The sequence below is a fragment of the Tenebrio molitor genome, chromosome 2 (genome assembly GCF_963966145.1).
Source record: "Tenebrio molitor chromosome 2, icTenMoli1.1, whole genome shotgun sequence".
In the NCBI taxonomy this organism is placed as follows: domain Eukaryota; kingdom Metazoa; phylum Arthropoda; class Insecta; order Coleoptera; family Tenebrionidae; genus Tenebrio; species Tenebrio molitor.
The window spans coordinates 17190375-17211374 of NC_091047.1; the positions used below are offsets into that span (position 1 = coordinate 17190375).

General features: G+C 34.6%; 1 protein-coding gene and 1 long non-coding RNA gene across 4 annotated transcripts; one reads left to right on the forward strand and one right to left on the reverse strand.

The window, feature by feature from the left end:
* Nucleotides 1-2091: 2091 nt before the first annotated feature.
* Nucleotides 2092-14253, reverse strand: LOC138124675 (spatacsin). 3 transcript variants are annotated; one of them, XM_069039799.1, is made up of 10 exons: nucleotides 13887-14253; nucleotides 13531-13737; nucleotides 13140-13476; nucleotides 7434-9286; nucleotides 7208-7387; nucleotides 6005-7148; nucleotides 5654-5952; nucleotides 2875-3606; nucleotides 2621-2820; nucleotides 2092-2563 (listed from the first exon to the last, which is right to left on the reverse strand). In XM_069039799.1, the coding sequence occupies exons 2-10, from the start codon at nucleotides 13729-13731 to the stop codon at nucleotides 2206-2208; spliced, it is 5304 nt and encodes a 1767-aa protein (XP_068895900.1). In that variant the 5' UTR covers nucleotides 13732-13737; nucleotides 13887-14253; the 3' UTR covers nucleotides 2092-2205. The 3 variants fall into 3 exon arrangements, with proteins under 3 accessions (XP_068895900.1, XP_068895901.1, XP_068895899.1); XM_069039800.1 differs by having other exon boundaries at nucleotides 13848-14253; XM_069039798.1 differs by having other exon boundaries at nucleotides 13792-14252.
* Nucleotides 10219-16926, forward strand: LOC138124679 (uncharacterized). The gene is made up of 2 exons (XR_011157239.1): nucleotides 10219-10807; nucleotides 16616-16926. It is a non-coding gene; the product is annotated as an uncharacterized lncRNA (long non-coding RNA).
* The last annotated feature ends 4074 nt before the right edge of the window (nucleotides 16927-21000 follow it).

Genomic DNA, 21000 nt, shown 5'->3' on the forward strand with positions numbered 1-21000 from the left:
AACAATTATCGGTGTATAATCGTGTCAAAAATAAATTACTCCCTAGAATTTAGGGATATGCGTTACTAGGTTGCCATAAATTTGGTTAGGTTGGAGGCTATGTGGTTTCTGGTGACAAACAAAACATATCGTAACCGCAAGGCTGTGAATTCCTTGTAACAATTACATATGGCTCTATTTCTCTTAAGTGATAGATGTTTTTTTGTTTCACAATCAATTTTGGTTTCTGGCGGCATATTTAGTTGGACTTAATCTCTCAATTCATAGTAACCAACCTTAAACATTCAAAATTACTTTTGAAAATTCTAGTTACACACAACATTGTAATGTAAACCAGGTATCGCTAGTTTCGCGCAAATTCAGATATTTGTACAATCAAGTAAAACCCGCATAAATGAACAAATGGCCAAGTCGTGATCGTCATAGAAACGGTAAAGACCCTAGGAAACCCTTACGTTGTGTGTTTTATACAAAATGGCGGAAGACTAGAGCGAGATGCAAATGGCGGACCTGCAGGGTGGACAAACTTCGAAATAAAAATACATAAATCGGTGGAAGGACGCCTGTATTTAATTTACAAATATCATTACATTAATTTACAAATTTCATTTACAGCGGTTTGATGTAAAACAGACAAACAAATACATAACAACACAATGTATGAACACTAGCCGTGAGATTGAACAAAACACAACAAATAAATGAACAACACGACATCGAGAGACTAAAACATGAAAATAATAATCACTGTAAATGGGATTAGTAAAACCTCCAAAACTCATTCACAAACGATGGCACACCATAATCTTTTCTAATCATTAACTTTTATACATGACATAAGAATGAACAAACAAAACTTCAATTATACCGTGTGAGCAACAAGTACCTACTGATTGAGTTGGCAATAAATTCTGGTGATTTTTGGTGACTTTTATGTCATGTTCCAACGAGAAAACCATTTTATTATTAAACGATTACAAAAACCAAGAGTTTAAAATTTGAAATGTATACCAGCTGTCAATAATGTCAATAAAACAAACCGAAATATAGACATTCCTTTTTACGGCGTTTATGAGAAATTTGACACTGACAATACAATTTTGTGACATTTCTCAGTCTTTTGTTTCCGCCACTAAATATGAAAATACCTCTACAAATGATTGAAAATTTGGTCAAAATTGCTAGTACGCTGCTGAATTAAAGGTGATTACCTGATTATCTTGGTAGTTTAGCAACAATAATAATAATCAAAGGTGTCCGTCAGTCACAAACGTTACCTTACTCCTCTCGATCATTTCCATAGAAACATTTACAAAACAGTGTGCATGCACCTACGACTTTATTGTGGAGTTGATGTAACAATGGTTGCTAATGAAGTGAACAAATTCGGACAAATTTTCCTATAGGCGTTGGAAATACAAGGATATAGGGTAATTTCCATCCTTTTGATTTCACCTCCAAAAGTCATTTACGCAGAATTATTTTGTGTGGATACTCCACATTTTTTTTTCCAAACTTATTTCAGAATCACCCTGTATATTCTCTTGCATCCCCACGTGAATTGCACCCGCACTCTCCATAAAGTATGAGTATTTCGGCATACTCTGTAGCTGTATACATGATTTCAATGCGAAGATTCACAATTTCGAATCAAATTTTAATTTGACGTCAAAATCTTTACAGTTGCCCAAACATTTACTGGAAAGTGGAAATTCCATACCATTCTTACTAGAACTATGTTGCTAGGCAATTCAAACTGTTGGTTAAATTTACCTGAAATTCAAATTAACAGCGTCTTCTGATTGGTCAACTTTAATTATTCATTACAAAAAATCGATTATACCCTGTACTTTTTTTTAAACGCTATTGCTTTCAGTTATCACCACGAAAAACGCGCTATAAGTTTGATCCTCGAGTTCTGGGACACCTGTTGATAACTATTTTTTTTTTACTTAAGAAGTGTGATGATTGATGAAAGACCAAGTTTTTTCTATAATAAGAAACTGTGTAAGTTGGTATTATGTTATTTATTAGTCTTTTAATGTAAACGTTTGTACGATATGGTCGTTGAAAACTAAAACTGCTCCAAGGACCTAGATAATTGGTAATAATTTTTATTGTATATTTTATAAATCATGACTATTTAACTCTTATAAAAATGTTATCAATTGATTCGTAATTTACAATTGGAACTTGTCTGGCATTTTAACTTTTGTATCCCTTCTTCCACACAGTGTCCTTTAAATACACTAGTTGACCAGTAGCAATCAAATCCTCTACTAAATCAGTAAAACCCAGCTCACTTGCTATTCTGTATTTCATGTGAAGCGAAGACAATCTGTTCAGCACATTCTTCATACATTCAATTGAACTCATCGAGTTGACACTTGTTGTAATAAATTTCCTAGACATGTCGTAAATTAACGTTTCAGTAAGTGGAAGGTGTTTTAAGAAACCTTCCAAAAATATTGAATTGTTTTTTATCACATATTGCTCATACAATACTGAAGCCCAATCAGTATGGAAATTGTAGGCTTCAACTAATATCAAAGACTGCTCAAAACTAAAACGAAAAAATACGAGTATATATTTAAATTTTAAAATTCACAGAAATACGCACTTGAGCTTTGACGAAATCAAAGAAACGATTTGACTACTCCTTAAATTGAGTAAACAAATTACTAAGCCATTAGTGGGGACTTCACTTATGATTCCGAGCTGTAAGGCTACTAATTCGGCCTGTCTTGTTGAATTTATGGCTTTGTTAAGTTTTTCACCTTGCAGATGAAAATCTGTAGCGTGAATATAATTTTCCAAAGCCTGTAAACCACATTCGCTAATTATTATACACTCACAGTCTATTCAACTGCTTACTTTACGCAAAAATTTTTTTGTACTGTCCGTATTCTGAAACAAAATAAAGGGTTCTTCTTCCGGGTTCATTTTATTATTTTGCATTTCCAATTTAGAAATTGTCACCAAATTTTTTATGACATTTTGAGCTTCCTTTTCCCATAACATCGCCACTTCTGAGAACAAAGTAAAATGCAAGGCGACGATCTTGTAAAGGTCGCGATTGTCGGGACAAAACTTGTTAAGATACTCCAAGAGCGCCACCTTAAGAGCGCCATCTTTTCGCAAACCTTTTCGAAGCAAAAACTCGAACTGATCGTTTTCTTTTAGAATTTGAAAAACGTAGTTCATTTCGGTGTATCTCCCGATTCCGGTTAACAGTCTGACGATCAACTTCCAATCTTGCAGGACCAAAAAATTCGCAACGATTTCTTTCGATTTCTTCAAAATCATGGAAATGCCTTCCATGTTACAGTCGGCGGTGAAGCACTCGTGAGCTCTGATTAACAGTTCAGTCACCAGTGCCAGATTCGATGTTTTGAAAAGGGACTCCGATTCTATGTGGGATTTGTACAATGTGCTAGCATATGAGTAAATCTTGTAGCCCAGTATTGAACAGTTATCTTGCAAGAGTTGGAGAACTTGAACGAAATCTTGATCTAGGCTTAAGTCCCACATAGTCAGTCGATCTTGTTGTGAGTCCACGTAACGTGAAGTCGCATTAACTAGTTCTTCGCAGATAAAATCGGCCACCTGGATTACGTGTTTATATAAATTATTGTCCCATCGCAGTAGGCGTTGGTGGCTTAGTTGAATGTGCCGCAAGCTTGATAACATGAGTGAGACTAGTATCGCCGATAGGTGGCGCTACTGGTGGTAGTGGAAATCTGTCTACTAGTTTGTCTAACGCTGCGAAGCTGGCGGCACATCCAAAATTGGTGTGGGTTTTCAACGCCAACTACGATGGTACAATCATTTATGACCCTATATATAAAAATTCTTTTCATTCTCCCTCCTACGAAAGTGTAACTTTCTATTTTAATTAGGCGATTGAAAGCGAAAGTAAAACATGCTAGGGGATCGGTTGCTAGCTATGACAAAACTTCGTCCCCTGGACGACAAAAAAGGAAAAATGTCAAAAACATCATTCGTTGCACACAATTTAATGAAATTTTCATAAGCTTGATTGTACCTACCGGTCTTTGGAATTGTCCGGCAACACGTTTCTACGCGCAATATATGGTGCTTCTTCAATGAAATGCATTTTAAACTAAATTATGACCAAGTATTAAACGACAACGATATTTGATAAATGTCATAAAATAATATTTTTGTATTGTTACTAAAAGTAACGTTAACAACAAGTCAGTTTATACTAATTTTATTATACAGTGCATTTTTTTTAACTGTTGCCATATGGAATTGCATGGTAAAACTTATACCCCCTGTTAACTTTGGTTCTGATGAAAATATTCAAACCATTTTTGGAACAAAGTTGGAAGATTTTTTAAACTATCGGATAGATTACAATTCAATATCTTAAACTATCGAAAAAGTTGTGAAAAAAATATTTGTACCACGCCGGAATAATAGTACATCGAGCGGCCGCCAGAATAGCGTCCTTGTCGGCTCAACCAGCAACTGCCTATCCCCACTTTTGATTTTTGTCAGTTTCATTTAAAAAATAAATATCGAGATCTTCTCGTGGCTATGATTAAATTTCTTTATAAAAAAAAACAAAACGTAAAAACGTTAACGCACAAATAATTCAACAAATTAACAGAAATTATCAAAGGAATTGTTCGAAATGTTATCTTCGACTATTTTGTAAATGTCGCACTGTAATGGAATTTGGTCAGGTGCTGGTTGAGCCCGAGCCGACAGGGACGCTATTCTGGCGACCGCTCCACGTACTATTATTCCGGCGCGCTTTAAGATATTTTTTCACAACTTTTTCGACAGTTTAGGATATTGAATTGTAATGTATCCGATAGTTTAAAAAATCTTCCAACTTTGTTCCAAAAATGGTTTGAATATTTTCATCAGAACAAAAGTTAACAGGGGGTATAAGTTTTACCATGCAATTCCCTATGGCAACAGTTAAAAAAAATGCACTGTATAATCACTGGGGGCCGGTTTCACCAACGGCAGTTAAAGTTAACTGTAGGTTAAAATGCTTCGTTACCGTAGTTACCTATTGTTACAACAATGTTTTCGTATATTTTTACCTACAGTTAACTTTAACTGGCGTTGGTGAAACCGGCGCTGAATCATTGTAAATATTTTATTAAATGTCGATGGGAGAATGAAAAGTTTAATACAGTTGGTTGCAAAAAAAACGGGAACTGTCAGAATAAAATTGACACATTTTTAATTTTTTTTCAGTGTGAAACTTTCTTACGAGAGATAGGTTAGAATTAACGTCGAAATTCAATGACATTTTAAAATTATTTGATAGGTATTGTCAAGTAGACAATTAATTGACAAATGGACAAAATCAAATTTACATTAGGAAAAATTTCGTTTCCCGTTTTTTTTGCAACCAACTGTACATACACGCTACGAAAGCTCTTCCACGTGCTTGAAGTTTTTAATAACCTCGGCTACGCTTACGTTTCGCCTCGGCCATTTAAAAACACCTCGCATATAGAAGTAAACTTTCGCAGCTTGTAATGTAAATAACTATTGATTTCATGTCTACACGATCTCATTTGACGTTTTTTATGTTTGTCACTTTAACCGATTTACTCCAAAACACAATTTACACCAAATAATTTTAAAAAATTATACAGACACTTACGTCGTGCTTTGACCATTTGTACGCCCATATAAAATCGTGCACCACATCTAGTTTGTTCAAACAGTTGTGCCCCAAAGCATCTCTTAAAAGTTTCATGTAATCTGTGGCGACTACAACAACTTGGTAGGGAATATCAATGTTGATGCTAATCCTGTAATTCATGAAAATATTTTGTCCGATCTCTAATCCGTTGTGTAAGTGTTCCGAAAGCAATTTCAAAATGGCTAACGTGTCATTCATGTACGAATCGATACAATCAGTTGTCTGTATGTGCAGCGAATTTGCCGGACTGTGTGAAGCTACAACATTCGAAAAATTACTTCTGTTTACATGAACTTTTCGTAAACATACACGAACTAACTGTGGATATCCTCGTTGATAAGTATGTCTTTTTGTGACTGCTGTACGTCCTCAAATAATTGACATTCGAAAGCAACAAGCGCTGTTCTGCGTTCAGCTGATACGGCAACAAAATTCCCTCGGCTAAACTGTGACACAGTTTCAAAGTTTCCAAATCAGTGTTCTTGCAGTTGAACATTTTCTGAAGCTTCAGAGCCAACCAGAAGTTGCCCCTGTTCAGTGCAAACGAGACAATACGATCAATTTGACTCGCAAAATCTTTATTCAGTTCGTCTTCAACCGGCACAATATTGCCCAACGTGTTTATTAGATCTTTGTACAAATACGACGTCGACTGAATATCGAAGATGTCAAGATCTCTATTTTTCTCCTCCAAGCGTAAGAACGCAATCCACATTTTCTTCTCCAGTTCGTACTGACAACTCAAATCGTACTTTTGTGCCCACTCCCATGCAAGTTTCAACAAGGTGAATTTTTCCAAAAAGTCTGAAAATGTTTCAGAGCAATCCACATAAAAATCGACAACACAGTCTGCCGTAACGTTGTGTTTGGTGAAAGATTCATTGCAAATTTGCCAAAAGTGTTGGTCGCTGCGATCGTTCATTTTGCTTTGCCATTTTTTCACCAGTATTAAATCCGGCGGTAACTTCTCAATTTGAGCTATTTTTAAGGCTACTCGATATTGCTGCCCGTCTAGTAACTCGTTAATGCAAGACACGACAGCTTGTCGACTGTTTTTCATATCAAATATGACACTAATATCCAACGTAACGTTACTGTTGCTGTAATACAAGGCTTTCAGAATGCTCAAAACATTGTCAAAATCTGGACAGTCACAAGAAAAATACTCCCAAATTTTAATATTGCACAAACTTTCGACAATTGAAATCTGCTCGTACGAAGAAGTGCAACTGCAACCGATCACAGCTAACAAGAGACGCACTGCAGTTGTTTCTATCCATAATTTGTTATTCAGATAAGTCATTTCGCGGTCCGTTTCACTGATGGTGCTATTTTTTCTAGAACTCTTCAATGACACTTGAAATGTCTCTAACTTTGCTAATAAAAGTGAACTGTTAAAATTCAGCTTGTAATAATTATACAAAAACTCCATAAATATTTTCAGCGGATTTTCCTAAAACAGTAACATGCAATTACTATACCTACTGTGGTTGCTTCCGATTACTAACTCACAGGGATAAATATCTCAAAACTCTCCAGTACAGTTTTGGGATGGCCACTTCTCAAACACTTCTCCAACAAATTTGTGACTGAATTTGCAGAAACTGCAGCTGCCTCGTAGTTTGTAAACATTTTGCACATTTCACACGAAACGGTAAGCCAGGTCAACCAATTTGTTATTACCGAGTCGGGCTAAAAGCAATCGTTACTTTATGAAATCAGTTTGAATCTCGATCACCTCATAGCTTGTAGCAAAAATTGCCAAAAGGGGGTTGCGATAAAGTTGACTGGCTTGGAGCAACGCTTTTGGCGGATCTGTGCTGTTGTGGCATCGAATCAAAGTTTGAAGCAAAGTGGCCTTGATGTTGGAGACGTCAATCTCGAACAAATCCGAACTCGAGGAGCTTTCTCCACTTTCAAAACTAGATTGAGACTTGAGCGAGTGCGAACTGTGCTGGGCCACGATCTCAACGTTTTTGCGTACGCCCACTTTTGACAACAAGTACTTGCGAGAATCCCTCTCTCGGATCAAAACGTTTTTCTCTTCTATCTCTATGTGGTGAACGACGCCGTGCGTCAAGTGTTCCAACATGTTGGGGCTTTTGAAAAACTGCGTGAGCAGTTTAATTTGATCGATGGGATAGTCGTGGATTTGGGCCAGAATCAAAAATGGCAGCCACAGATTGCGACTAGCAAAGTACTTGAGAAACAGTTCGGGTAATTTGATGTTGTTCAGCTCGCTGCATTGGACGACAACTTCAAACATTTTCACTGCTTTGATTACATGGGCCCCGTTCAAAAACGAATCAGATTCGACCGTTTCTATCAGGATTTTCTCGAGAAGATTTTGAACGGTGTAAGTGTCGTCGTCGTTGTTGAAAAATAACTCCAAAAGATATTTTTGGTCGTATCCTGAGTTGTACAGTGTTCTTGCTGCCCTAAGTAGTACTCTTAGTTTGGTAGAATTCAATCCAAGCATTTTCGAAAAGGATATGCAACTTGCGCACGTTTTATCACATTCAAAATTTGTTATTGCCAGCCTACATATCTTTTTCTCGACCACCTCTTGGTGTTTTTCTTTGAGTGAACTGTACATATCTAACTCATTTAAGACAAACATTTTTGATGCGATACTCGGTCTTGTCTGTTTCACATAAAATTTGTAATTGATTTTCTTGTAGTAACTGTAATCTTGTACGACTTTGTGGGTATTAAAGTGAACCAATTTGTTGTCAATAAATCTAAATTTAAACAAATGCTCCTTGTCAATTTTCAAATGTTTACCAATCAAATTGTAAATGTTTAAATTATATCGAGGTACTCCCCTAATTTTGTTGTAATAAATTGAATTTAAAACGGAAAATTGTTCCAGCATGCTCGGCATACAATCATTCAGTATTATATCATTAATAATTAATATAGACTTTATCATTACGTCTGCTACATCCTTTACGGCAAAAAATAAAAAAGATAAAAAAACTGTTGGATTATCTTTAAAATAAGTTACAACATCACTTGACAACGTACAACACAATTTAAAAATGTTGTTAGATAATAAAATTTCGTTAAAGTCGTTTACCAGTTTGCAAAAATCCTCGAATAGATTCATGAGTTCTGAATTTGTCGTTGGTATCTGAAGATGTTTTATGGAAGCACTTAAAACGGTAAAATGTTGTTTACTTAAACAATATTCGATTAATAGTTTAATAAAATTATCTAGAGTCACTACTGACGAATTTTTGATTAAGATTTGGTACAAATTTGCTAAACTACATGAATCTTTCCATCTTTTTAAAAGTAATATAAAATCATTTTTTTCTTCAGGTTGAAATATTCCTAGTTTGCTCAACTCGTTAAATAGTGCATTTCTAATTTCTACAGAGACACCCAGTTCAGCACTTGAAATTAAATTTAGCATTTCTTCAGTTATAGAAAATTTCTTAAATTGATCAAGCAAGTTTTCTTCTACTACATCTTCCACATCTGACTTATATTTCGTGCCTATCCAAATTAATAAGTGATTTAAGTCGTTATTAATTAATAAGTGCCTCCAAAGCGTTTTAGCGTTCAAAAATCTTTTCAATCGACTATCTAAAACAGAATGCAAATTGCTTTCTATAGTTAAAATTAAAACGAGCGTTCAAAAAAGGGTGTCATTTGCAACAGCATTTTTTTCATATTTTTGAACCAAATAAAGGTACAAAGGGACCAGAAAATCATAGTTTGGATTGAATATTTTCCATATAAGTACAGTTTTAAAGTAATTTCAAATGACTAATGCCATAAAAGTGCTGTTGCAAATGCAAAGTGGTTTTTTGCAACTTGAGTCAACTTTACAGTCATCTTGGTCGTCAAGGTCATTTTGAAATTTCCCGCTACTGTCACAAATTAAAAATTTTGCCTGCTTAATTAGGGCCAATGCCAATACGTCAATAAAAAAAAATTGTCAAAGTTTTATTCTAAACATTCAAAATTATGGCCCCAATATCGCTTTCAAAAAAGCTAAATGTTGGTTGTAGCCGATTAGGATATGTTGAACGCTAATGATCGTGCACTCTTAAGGACCCCACAGACTGCGTTCGACGGTTTTGTTCGAGGAACAAGTCTGTTCAAACAAAAACGATGCAAATCTGAAGTGTGTCTGGAAAACCGTCGTTTTTGCTCGCGAACAAAAATGAGGAAAATTATCAGGTTTACCCTGATTATGTCCGTTGAACTTGTTCGACAGACTTGTCATTTCGAACAAATCTGCGGTGAACGGTTTTAAAAAACGTGGGTTTTTGCAGTGGTGTAGTACCAAATAATAAAACCAGATTTTGGCGATTTGTATTTCGCGACAAATTATTGTTTGAAAATGACGGATTTTCGCCAGATTAACAGAAAGTTCTTACTGGAATTTATAGAACTCTTCGCAGTCTTCCGTGTTTATGGAAAATATATGCCGCCGCCACTGCATGCAAATATAACTTGATATAATTATATTCACTCATTAAAACCTTTAAATAAAGCTGAAGTGTGTGTGCAACTCGTGTTCGTCGTTTTTGTTCGAACAGATTGTTCGTCGAACAAAAACGCAGTATGTGGGACCCTTAACAACCCAAAAGGCCGATTTATAGTTCCGTAACATGTATATACGTATGGCATAACATATCAAAATTGAATCCTATTGAATCAAATGTATTCATTTATAGATCCGTTAACATAAGTCAGTATCCGTTTACATATGAATTGGCCAATTTCAATTATTATGTTATGTACTATCGCGGCCAAAATACTTTGGTCGTCACTTTTTGACACTTCAAATGTAAATCAAGTATTAATGTCAATATACATGACAATTTCAAATTATTCTTATCAAAAATATGGCACCTTCAGTTTTTGATAAATATAGAATCGTCTTACTTGCTTCTGAAGGTTGTCTAAACCGCGACCATGTTGATCTTTTGCTTTTGAACCCTGCCTCCACAGCTGGGATTTACCCCACCTGTATGACACTGATAGATTAAAATAATTTTGACAACAATAAAAAATAAGGTTAAACATCCTAAAGCTTGCTTTACAATTGAATATCATTTATGTCACATTGACGACCAAAGTATTTTGGCCGCGATAGTACAGTGGCGAGCACGGAATTTCGCACACATTGGTCATTTCACTGGCATAATTTTATTAAAATGCGATACTGGCAACAGTTTCGTGCCAGTTTAGGTGAAACATCAGTCATGATCACATATATCATGATTGATTATAATGACAATAAAGCTTAGACTAGATAGTTTTTTTTAATGACATACAAATTGGTGTGCGAAATTCCGTGCTCCGCACTGTACCTACAGTCACCACCACGGAATTTCGTCAGTCGTTGTCATTCAACTGACATTAGCTGTAAAACAGGTTTTATATATTTCTCACCCCACATTGGAATTTTTGACTTGGATGTCACAAACTTTACTGGTGTCATTTTAATTTTTATTGTGCGTGACCGAATTTCTGTCAAAACAATTTTGAATGTCAGTCATAATGACAATAAAGCTTAGGCTACACAAGTTTTTTCGAATTGACAGTAAAATAACAGACAAAATTCCGTGACCGTAAATGTACCATGAAAGTTACGGAATTTTTAATATTTTCCATAGAAACGGTTACGTGTAGGTACGTTCGCAATAAATTCAAATTAAAAACATTATTGAAAAGGTGGAAAATATGAAGGAAATTCCAATCCTACAGTGTGTTGAAAGGTTCAAAGCACTGTACGATAAATTTTCCAAAGACTTTGAGGACGGTGTGAAGAAGGCAATGATTTGGAGGAGCTGATTTATCCGTGTTTTTGTAATTCGTTTTTTTCGTGGTTTCTCCTTTTTTTTTATTACGACCTATCTCGTAACATATTTGACAATTGTTTGACACTTAAAAAGTCAACAATCATAATCACGTTTTGTCTTAAACTATAAATTGAATTTTAAGTTATGTTTATGATTTTTGACTATGTTATGCTGTATGTACTATTGCGGGCAAAAAAAGTGGGACTTCAACGTCATTGTCTTGACTTTTAATGTGAAATAACCCTTACCTAATTCTAACCCTACTTTGAATTGATTGACGTTGTCATTAAGTATTGTAGATTGTAGGGAATGATTGTAAGTAAGCACGTAGTGAATATTTATTTAATGTAAAGTTCCAATCAAAATCTACCTTTAGCAAAAGAAGATGGCATTTGGAAAAGGAAAATAGGAGTATAAAATAAATTTGTAAACTGTCAGCTGGAATAGGTAGTGTCAAAAAAAAATGACAATAAAGCTTGAACTACATCGAATTTTTCAAAACTGACAGAAATTTGATGTCCCACTTTTTTTGCCCGCAATAGTACTGTCGCGAGCAATAAATTTTGGTCGTCAATGTCATTTCAAAATTTGGTTAGGTTGTCACAAATTTAAAAAATTTCCCTGCCTGATTATCCCCAAGTCAACAAAGTGTCAAAAAATTAATTAATCATTGTCAATTAATGTCATACAACATGTTGATAGGTTATGATATTTACGACTGTTTTACAATGGAGCATTTTTGATTGCGTCAAAGAATGACCTTGACGATCAAAATTTATTGCTCGCGACTGTACACGGAACTATAAATCAATCGTGCTTAATGCTGTAAGTAAATAACGACATCGATACCTACGGAGGTACAGTGCATTCATTTTTGTTTTAGACCAGAGTAGGCTATGGAAATTTGGCGAGTTGTATGGTACGACTGTGGCTGAATGACAATATAGATCATGTATAATATTTGAGGTTACACTTTCTTGTCAAAATTCATGACCATGTAGCCAAGCATCATCATTTTCCAATTAACTACATAGTTTCGAGGACTCAATAATGTGTGTATTTAGTGATAAATGTAAATATTGCACAAATTTAAAATTAATTTACCTTAATACTTAATAATAATGTCAAATTTGACACTGGCAGTTCGAACAATTTTGATTTTGTTATTTTGACATAGCCCCGATACCAACATTTGAAAAAATTAAAATAGCCTCTTCTGGTCTAAAACAAAAATGAATGTATTATAAGTCATTAATGACATTAGTCTTCAAAATATTCCTGTCAAAAAAATTACTTCCGAAGTCATTTTTTTTCGTATAAGCGATTGTGCGAAAAACGTTATGGGATATACGGTTACTAAGTGCCATAACAGAATCTCTTTCTCGATTCTGTTATAATGCATTTCCTAACCTTATATCCCAATATACTATTATGATACTTATTTGCTGCTCAATATTGAAATCCATAATTTTAAATTGACAGTGCCATTGACAATTGTTAAAAATAGTGACAATTGCACAAAATATTTAATTCGATGTTGCCATTTGATTAAATATATTTTTTCCTTGATAGAGACAAAAGCAGCAGGCCCCCATTTTTTGAACGGCCATTGTTTTACTTACCATCTGTCCTAAGAAAAAGAATTGTAGCTATTTCAGATTTGTAGTTATCATTTTGTTTATCAAGGCACTCTATACTTTTTAATGGTAAGTTACACTCTGGTATCAAGTTTTCATTTTCCAAGATGAGGTTAAGAAAACACCATAATTCTTGTAAATTTCTTTCCAATCCATCACCTTTCTGGAGATGTTTACCAATATACTCTCGTAAATCTCCATCAACACTTGCATAAAAAATTTTTGAAAACTCCTTTTTTGAATCAACATTGATGTTGTTTAAAACATGTGATGCTTTGAAGATTTGTTTTCTCTCTAACAATTCATGCACCCATTTGAGTACCTAATTAAATAAATACACATATAATTTTATTTACTCTCATATGATATTTCATACCTCTTCTTTAAACCAAATTTCTGCATCTTCAAGTTTAATTTTTTTGCGCGCTGCTAAAAAAGCAACTGCTAAGTTAGTATGTAAGCCTTTTGCTGCTGCTTCTCTTGCTACTTCTTTATCACCAATGTTACTCCATCCGTGCCACACACCTACTGTTTCTTTGTTCAAAGTTGGGGGAGGTATGGGATTCATTTCTTTCATTACTTACTGAAACAAACAGGCAAAATCAACTTTGTGTAAAAATTTTATTTAGGAGACAACTTGATTAGCAGCTAATGTGATTTAAGGCATAGAGTGCACATAATGTAGCAATTTACTTTACACACTGAGAGCTATGATTTTCATTTCAAACTCACTCAGACAACAATATAACAACTCATATCAGCTGTTATCACAACAACATGTGATATGGTGGGGTAGGGCAGGGGTATCCACAAAGTAGGTACATAATTTTTTGTGCCTTGTGAGGTTATGAATGAAGTTGCATGGATTGTCACCAGCGACCAGCGAGAGATTGGTTGACAACGTTGACATAAACATCACTAAATTCTACGCAGTTACAGCTACGGAATTTCGTCACTCGTCAGTTATTTTACTGTCAATTCGAAAAAACTTGTGTAGCAGGCCTCGCCTAAGCTTTATTGTCATTATGACTGATATTCAAAATTTTTGTGAGAGAAAAATCTGTCATTCACAATAAAAATCAAAATGCCACCAGTAACGTTTTTGATTGACAAATTGACATCCATGTCAAAAAATCAAAAATTCCAATGTGGGGTTAGAAATATGTATACAGGATGTTCTCGAAGTTGACGCGTTCCTTGTAACACGAGGTACTACACATTATTCTTAACAATTTTAGCCTAAATCTTCTTAGTAAAATGTTTGTATTAACGGAGATAATTGATTGTATATTTTTATTGTTTTCTAAAATTTTAAGTCCGGTCCTGTCCATTTCTCCGTTGTACTAGATTAATAACTAAACTGGCCCAGAATGGTGTCTTTCCGGAAATCGCTTTGCAATACTCTCTGGATGCTGCAGATGCATTCTGATAACGTGATAACATTGCCCATGCATTTGCAACATATCTGTGAGCTCATTATTTTCCTAATAATAAAGCCATTTCGACTAATTAGATGACAACTCTGACAGTAGTTTTGATTAACGTCCATGCTCATTTGATTTTTTTTTGTCAATTCCAATTTCTAACAAATCAGCGCAAATTTGAGCAGGACCGGTTTCAAAAATTTCAAAAAAATTAACTTATTGTATCTTCATTGCCGTACACATTTTATTTTAAGGTGATTTTGGCTCAAATTCTTTAGAACAACGCATACCTACTATTACATGTTAAAAGGAACGCCTCAACTTCGAAAACACCCTGTATAAAACCTGTTTTACAACTAATGTCAGTTGAATGACGACTGACAAAATTCCGTAGCCGTGAGTGACTGACTGACTGTACTACTTAGCGTAAATTATTTATATCTATACAGTGCCTTTTTTTAACACTGGCCATAGGGATTTACATGCTAAAAAGTTTAGGGTCTGTTAATGAGCTTTTTAGTAGGAATTTTTAAGTGAAATTTGGTATTATAGGATATTAGATTCGTATTTTATAAATCAATTTCAGGTCGGCCTATCGTACAAAACAAAATAATCACGGAATTAGAGCAAAAATAAGTTTATTAAATTTACCACGTGGCTTGTCAAGTAGGCTGACGTACGTACGTACAGTCGATGGACAAATAAAACTGGGACAAAAATGACAATCACATAAGTCAAAATTTACAAATTTGCATCGTTTAATTACGGCTTTATCACAAATAGGTTAACTTTGGTATGACATATTATATAGACACTGACAAATATATTGATAATTCAATGGTCTGATTTACATAGATTAAATTTTAAGTGTCCCAGTTTTATTTGTCCACCGACCGTACGTACGTAAACTCAACAAACGTCAAACAGTAATAATTTTCAATGGACACCTTTTCAAATAAAGAAATGATTGAATAAGATAGACTTTGAAAAATGTGCAGTTTTATTTCATAAACATAAAACATAGTAAATCATAATTACATCAAAACTACTTTAATTATTTTTGAATGTTCATTTCATAAATTGTTCAAACTGTCTTCCATAGGCTGCAAGACACTAACCAAGACGATCATAAAAATGTTGTCGAACGTTTTGTAACTGTCTAACGATTACTTATAACACCTTCTGGGCAAGAAATAATGTAATGAATTAAAAGTACTTTTTTTCCCTACCGGTTAGAAATGTAGGCTGTGGAGAAAATTCCACTTTCTCGCTAAGGTAAGAAAGTTAATCATGAAATGTTTATGGTAAAACTGTACCAAAATACAAATGACAAAAGTGTCAAAAGTGAAATAAGTTATTGATAAATGAAAGCCAATTCAATAAAGCAAGTTGATAGATCAATCATATAATCTGGAAAATAAACAGAAAAGCTAGGTATAAGGCATTCACGATCTTTTTGGGATTTTGGGACCGAGTTGGCTATGACCATCTAGTGATTTTGTTGGCAGTACCTCGGTGATAACTACATTCCCTAAAGGAAATTGACACTTTTTGTGTTAGGTTAGGTTGTTTTCAGTTTAGGGTTATATTTTCTGAATAGGTACATTGTTGCCGGATCTCTTAAATTTGGTCTGTCCTTTTTAAATTAAATTAAATCGTTTAATATACTCGTGTCAAAAATGGATTACTCTCTAGAATTCGAACTTTTAGGGAAATAACGTTTTTCATGTTGTGTGTAACTAGAATTTTCATAAGTTATTTTGAATGCCTAAGGTTGGTTACTTTGAATTGAGAGATTAAATCCAAATAAATATGCCGCCAGTAACCAAAATTGATTGTGAAACGAAAAATCATCTATCACTTAGCGAGAAATTAGTCATTTGCAACTGTTACAATTAATTTGCTGTCTTATATTTTTGGGATATCTTTTGTTTGTCACCAGAAACCACATAGCCTCCAACCTAACCAAATTTATGGCAACCTAGTAACGAATATCCCTAAATCCTAGGGAGTAATCCATTTTTGACACGAGAGTAGGTACTATTGCGGGCAAAAAAAGTGGGACATCAACGTCATTGTCTTGACTTTTAATGTGAAATAACCCTTACCTGATTCTAACCCTACTTTGAATCGATTGACGTTGTCATTATGTATTGTACGTTGTAGGGAGCGATTGTAAGTAAGCACGTAGTGAATATTTATTTAATGCAAAGTTCCAATCAAAATCTACCTTTATCAAAAGAAGAGGGCATTTGGAAAAGGAAAATAGGAGGATAAAATAAATTTTTAAACTGTCAGCTGGAATAGTGTCAAAAAAAATGACAATAAAGCTTGAACTACATCGAATTTTTCAAAACTGACAGAAATTTGATGTCCCACTTTTTTTGCCCGCAATAGTACTATGGCGGACAAAAAATTTTGAACGACTTGTTATTCCTTTGACATATAAATGTAAAACTGGCTTTATGGTCAACTAACTTAATTTTTTATTTTTGCCTTTCTTGTCATGTCACCAGTGACAGATTAGTCAATCATAGATTAACACAAAGTTGTGGTGTGTCTATGTCGGCTCACGAATGGTGAACGTGGATGAATCTTAATCATTTCGTCTTTGCCGTCGAAATTGCGAACGTCGCTGCAGCCCCTAGGCTATCGAGTGGTGTAGAATGTAGATACCACGACCTGCTGTATTATAACCGGCCTGTTCATTTCATTAAAAATGCATTATGAAAATGTTTCTGAGAAAGAGCCAATTTCCGCCGATGAGGGCGCCACACACCGGGCGCTTCTAAAGAATAAAAATGTGGAAAAATAGGTTTAGACATGATTTTAGAGTTAAGATCGAGTACATTAAGTTTATATTTTCTTTCTGATACAATACTGAATACAATCGTATTTTTATATTTTTGATTTTAAATTCGAATGTCATTTGAATGATAAAAATTCTCGGTCACAAAAACTTAAGACGAATAATATCCCCAAAAAGCGCCCGTATACTAGCGCTTTGCGGGGATCACTCAAACTACACTTTTGAACAGGCCGGTTATAATACAGCAGGTCGTGGTAGATACGTACCTATCTAGTTCTTAGAGGTTTAGCATCAACACAAAATCAGGAATGTCTTCATCATAGATGAAACCAAATTTAGTTCTATTTACGTCAAGACAGAAAGACCTAACAGGTTGTATTTTGGTACGCAAATATCAAAAAATTCAAAGTACAGATCAATCCACAATACTAACAAATTATAACATGTATTTATTAAACATAAAATTAAAAGTTTAAAATAAAAAAACTTTACAACTAAAACTGAAGAAGTCAATATTTGATCATTGCCCCATTTTGTTGTACAACCAAGAGCAATCTATTCCTCATGGGCAGGCACAGATTTCGATGATAGTTCGGGGGTGCCGCGTTCTGTTCCACGGAAGACACCCGCCTTCTTCCAGAACCTAGACGCCGAACCACCGTCCCAGTGTGTTCCCACTTTCGCATAATGGCATGGATAGTGCCGTTCGATAACCCTAAATTCGTCGAAATTTGCCCATACGACATACCCCTCTGGTGAAGAGTTACTATTTTGGCTTTAGTAAATTTAGATACGGCTGGCATTGTATCACTAAATTATTATTATAAACTTGAGAGACGTTTACTTCAAACTGTCAATTTTTCGACTTAATTTATAAACGTCATAATAACAGTAAAGGGCAGCTTACATTGACATTTTTTGATATGCCAAAATTTGATCGTTCAAAATTTTTTGTCCGCCATAGTACTATGGCGGACAATAAATTTGATGTCATTGCCTTGACATCAAAATGTGAAGCTGGCATTATGTTCAACTAACCCCATTTTCGATTTTTGTCATTCTTGTCATCGTGACAGCGATAATCAAAATTAAAATTGGGAAAAGAAGCGTGCACCAGAGAGAAGTGCTACTACAAATCAGTTTATGCCAGTGCGTCATGCTCTGTAAGTTACGAAAAAGGCGAAGGGAACGCCAAACAGCTTGAAAACCACCAGTTTGACAAACTGACACATCAGTCATAATGACAATAAATGGTCGCTTGCATTGACTTTTTTGAAATGTCAGAAATTTGCCGGCCTAAATTTATTGTCCGCCATAGTAGTACAACTTCTGTTTATATCAAATTTTCGAACAAACGTCAAATCTTCAAATGCAATGACAAGTTAATTAAACAAATAACTAGTGATCGTAGAGGGATATGGAGGGAGCACTCTTCAAAAAAGTGGTTACGACCGCGCTTTTCTGTAGACCTAATAAAAGGTCTCCAGATGAGCCGAGAGAAACCGAAGTTAACGCAGATATTTCATCTTTCCAGTGGCGTCCCTTTAACTTTTTTTCTGGGGACAATTTGTAGGAATTGTAGTATACAACTGAAAAAATACAAAGACAATTCACCAACCGGTTCACGTGTAAAAAACCAAATCCCAGTAAAATGACGGAACACCGACGCCTATGAAGCATCTGATGCCCAACGACCCTCGTCACGAAATTTCACGAAGTACTGGCGGTCATTTTAAAAGGCGTCATAAAAGGTCTCCGCACAGGTCTCGCGACGTGCCGCTTTCTTTACATTGCCAGCATGGGCAGTGCTCCCTCCATATCCGTCTACGCTAGTGATGGATAAATGACCGGTCATTTATTTTTGGTCAAAATTGACCGGTCCTTGATCGGTCAATTACCAGTCATTATTGGTCAAAAAGTAGGAACTAGTTAAACATCACAAAATGATTCTTTCAATGTCAAGGATTATTTTAATACCAAATAATGGTTCTTAATTCCATTTTTTATAAGATTTATTGATCGATAAATTATTGTTCTAAAATTGTGTAAGTGAGGTTAAGTTTGAATTGTTTGAAGTTATACTTTTTTCTTTAAAATATTTGCTTGAATTTGAACTTTTTGTTAATTTAAAACAACTGTGTGTGTATTTTTAGTTTTTTAGTTTCTTTTAAAATACTTAAACATTCGTTTAGAATTTAAAAAAGTAGGTAAGTATTTTATGAAAATAAAAATACCGGGTGATCAAGAAGGACTGTTTAAGTTGGCAGTACAATTAAGAAAATTTTTTAATTCAGTTATTTATAAACACTACAACTGGATATGTTTTGTTGGTTTATTTGACAAATATCTGATATAGGTATAGCATTAACAACGACAAGCCACCAACAACCGGAAGTTACTCCTGTTATACGATTTAAAATACGATCCAGTGTTACCAACTTAAACAGTCCTTCTTGATCACTCCGTATATTGTACTGTTGGGGACACGGAAAACTGGGCAGATGTGTCATTCAGTTGTCAAAATTTCTTAACCATACCTTAGCTACTCATAACCAAATTGACAGTTTTTTTGAAAATATCAATTATAATGACGGAAAAGGTGCATTTACATTGACACTTTTTGAAATGACAATAACAGACTGCCCAGGATTCCATGTCTCTCATTGTATGTCATGTTAAGAAGACACAAAAATGATTGAAAAACAAAAACCACTTCTTCCTATTAGATAAAAAGCTTAATCGTTTTCCACAATGATATTAAAGTTTTAGATGTTTCATTGTCATAATTTACTTATTTATTGTCATAATCGGTTTCTTCATTGTCAGCAGCTACGTAAATGAAATCAGACAACCCAACATAACCTCATCTCATCAGTCAATCAAACAGTCATCATATCCTATAATCTTCAACATTATAAGCGGGAAATTTAAATTTTAAAAATGACTGGTCAAATACGTCAAGTCATTGACAATTATTGACCGGTCAAATGGGTCATTGACTAAGTCAATTACCGGACCTCACAACACTACAAATAACCCAGCCTACTATTCAATTCTCAAAATTTTATTTTTAATCAGGAATATAACCATCTTTTTTTAACATTTTTCAACGAAGTTGTGCCGGTAGGGAAAAAAATTGTATTCAAACCTTGTTAAGAAAGTGCCCTTGCAGACCTTGGGCTTGGGCACTTATAAACCTCGCCTAGGGCTCGGTTTATAATCTTTGCCTGCGGTCTGCAAGAAAGCACTTTCTTACCTTGGTTTGAAATATACTATTTATACAACTGACATTAAAAGTGACGTTTTTAGTGGAAGCTAATTTGATTAAAAATTGCTCTATAATTTACCGTGTTTATTTTGTCTAAAATATAGTGTATTAATGGACCTCATTAATAGACTATTTTTCATTAATCAACGATTTTTGCGACTTTGACGTTTTGATGATATTTTGATGTATAAACAACGTCGAATATTCATTGTTTGCACTTCACTGCAGCAGGGTTTTCTATATTTTATAGCTCCATAACTGCACAATTACGAATTCACTTTTTCAAAAGCCGACCTTTTTAGTTATAATTCGTATGTTATATTTTTCAAAGGTAACTAGGTTTTC

Excerpts from the sequence above, each read along its gene's own strand:
- LOC138124675 (XM_069039799.1), bottom strand. The coding sequence starts at position 13,731 with ATGAAAGAAATGAATCCCATACCTCCCCCAACTTTGAACAAAGAAACA. Across the intron at positions 2,821-2,874 it reads CAAAAAAATTTTTGCGTAAA|GCTTTGGAAAATTATATTCA; the intron begins GTAAGCAGTTGA and ends TGTGGTTTACAG. Across the intron at positions 2,564-2,620 it reads TTGATTTCGTCAAAGCTCAA|TTTTGAGCAGTCTTTGATAT; the intron begins GTGCGTATTTCT and ends TTTTCGTTTTAG.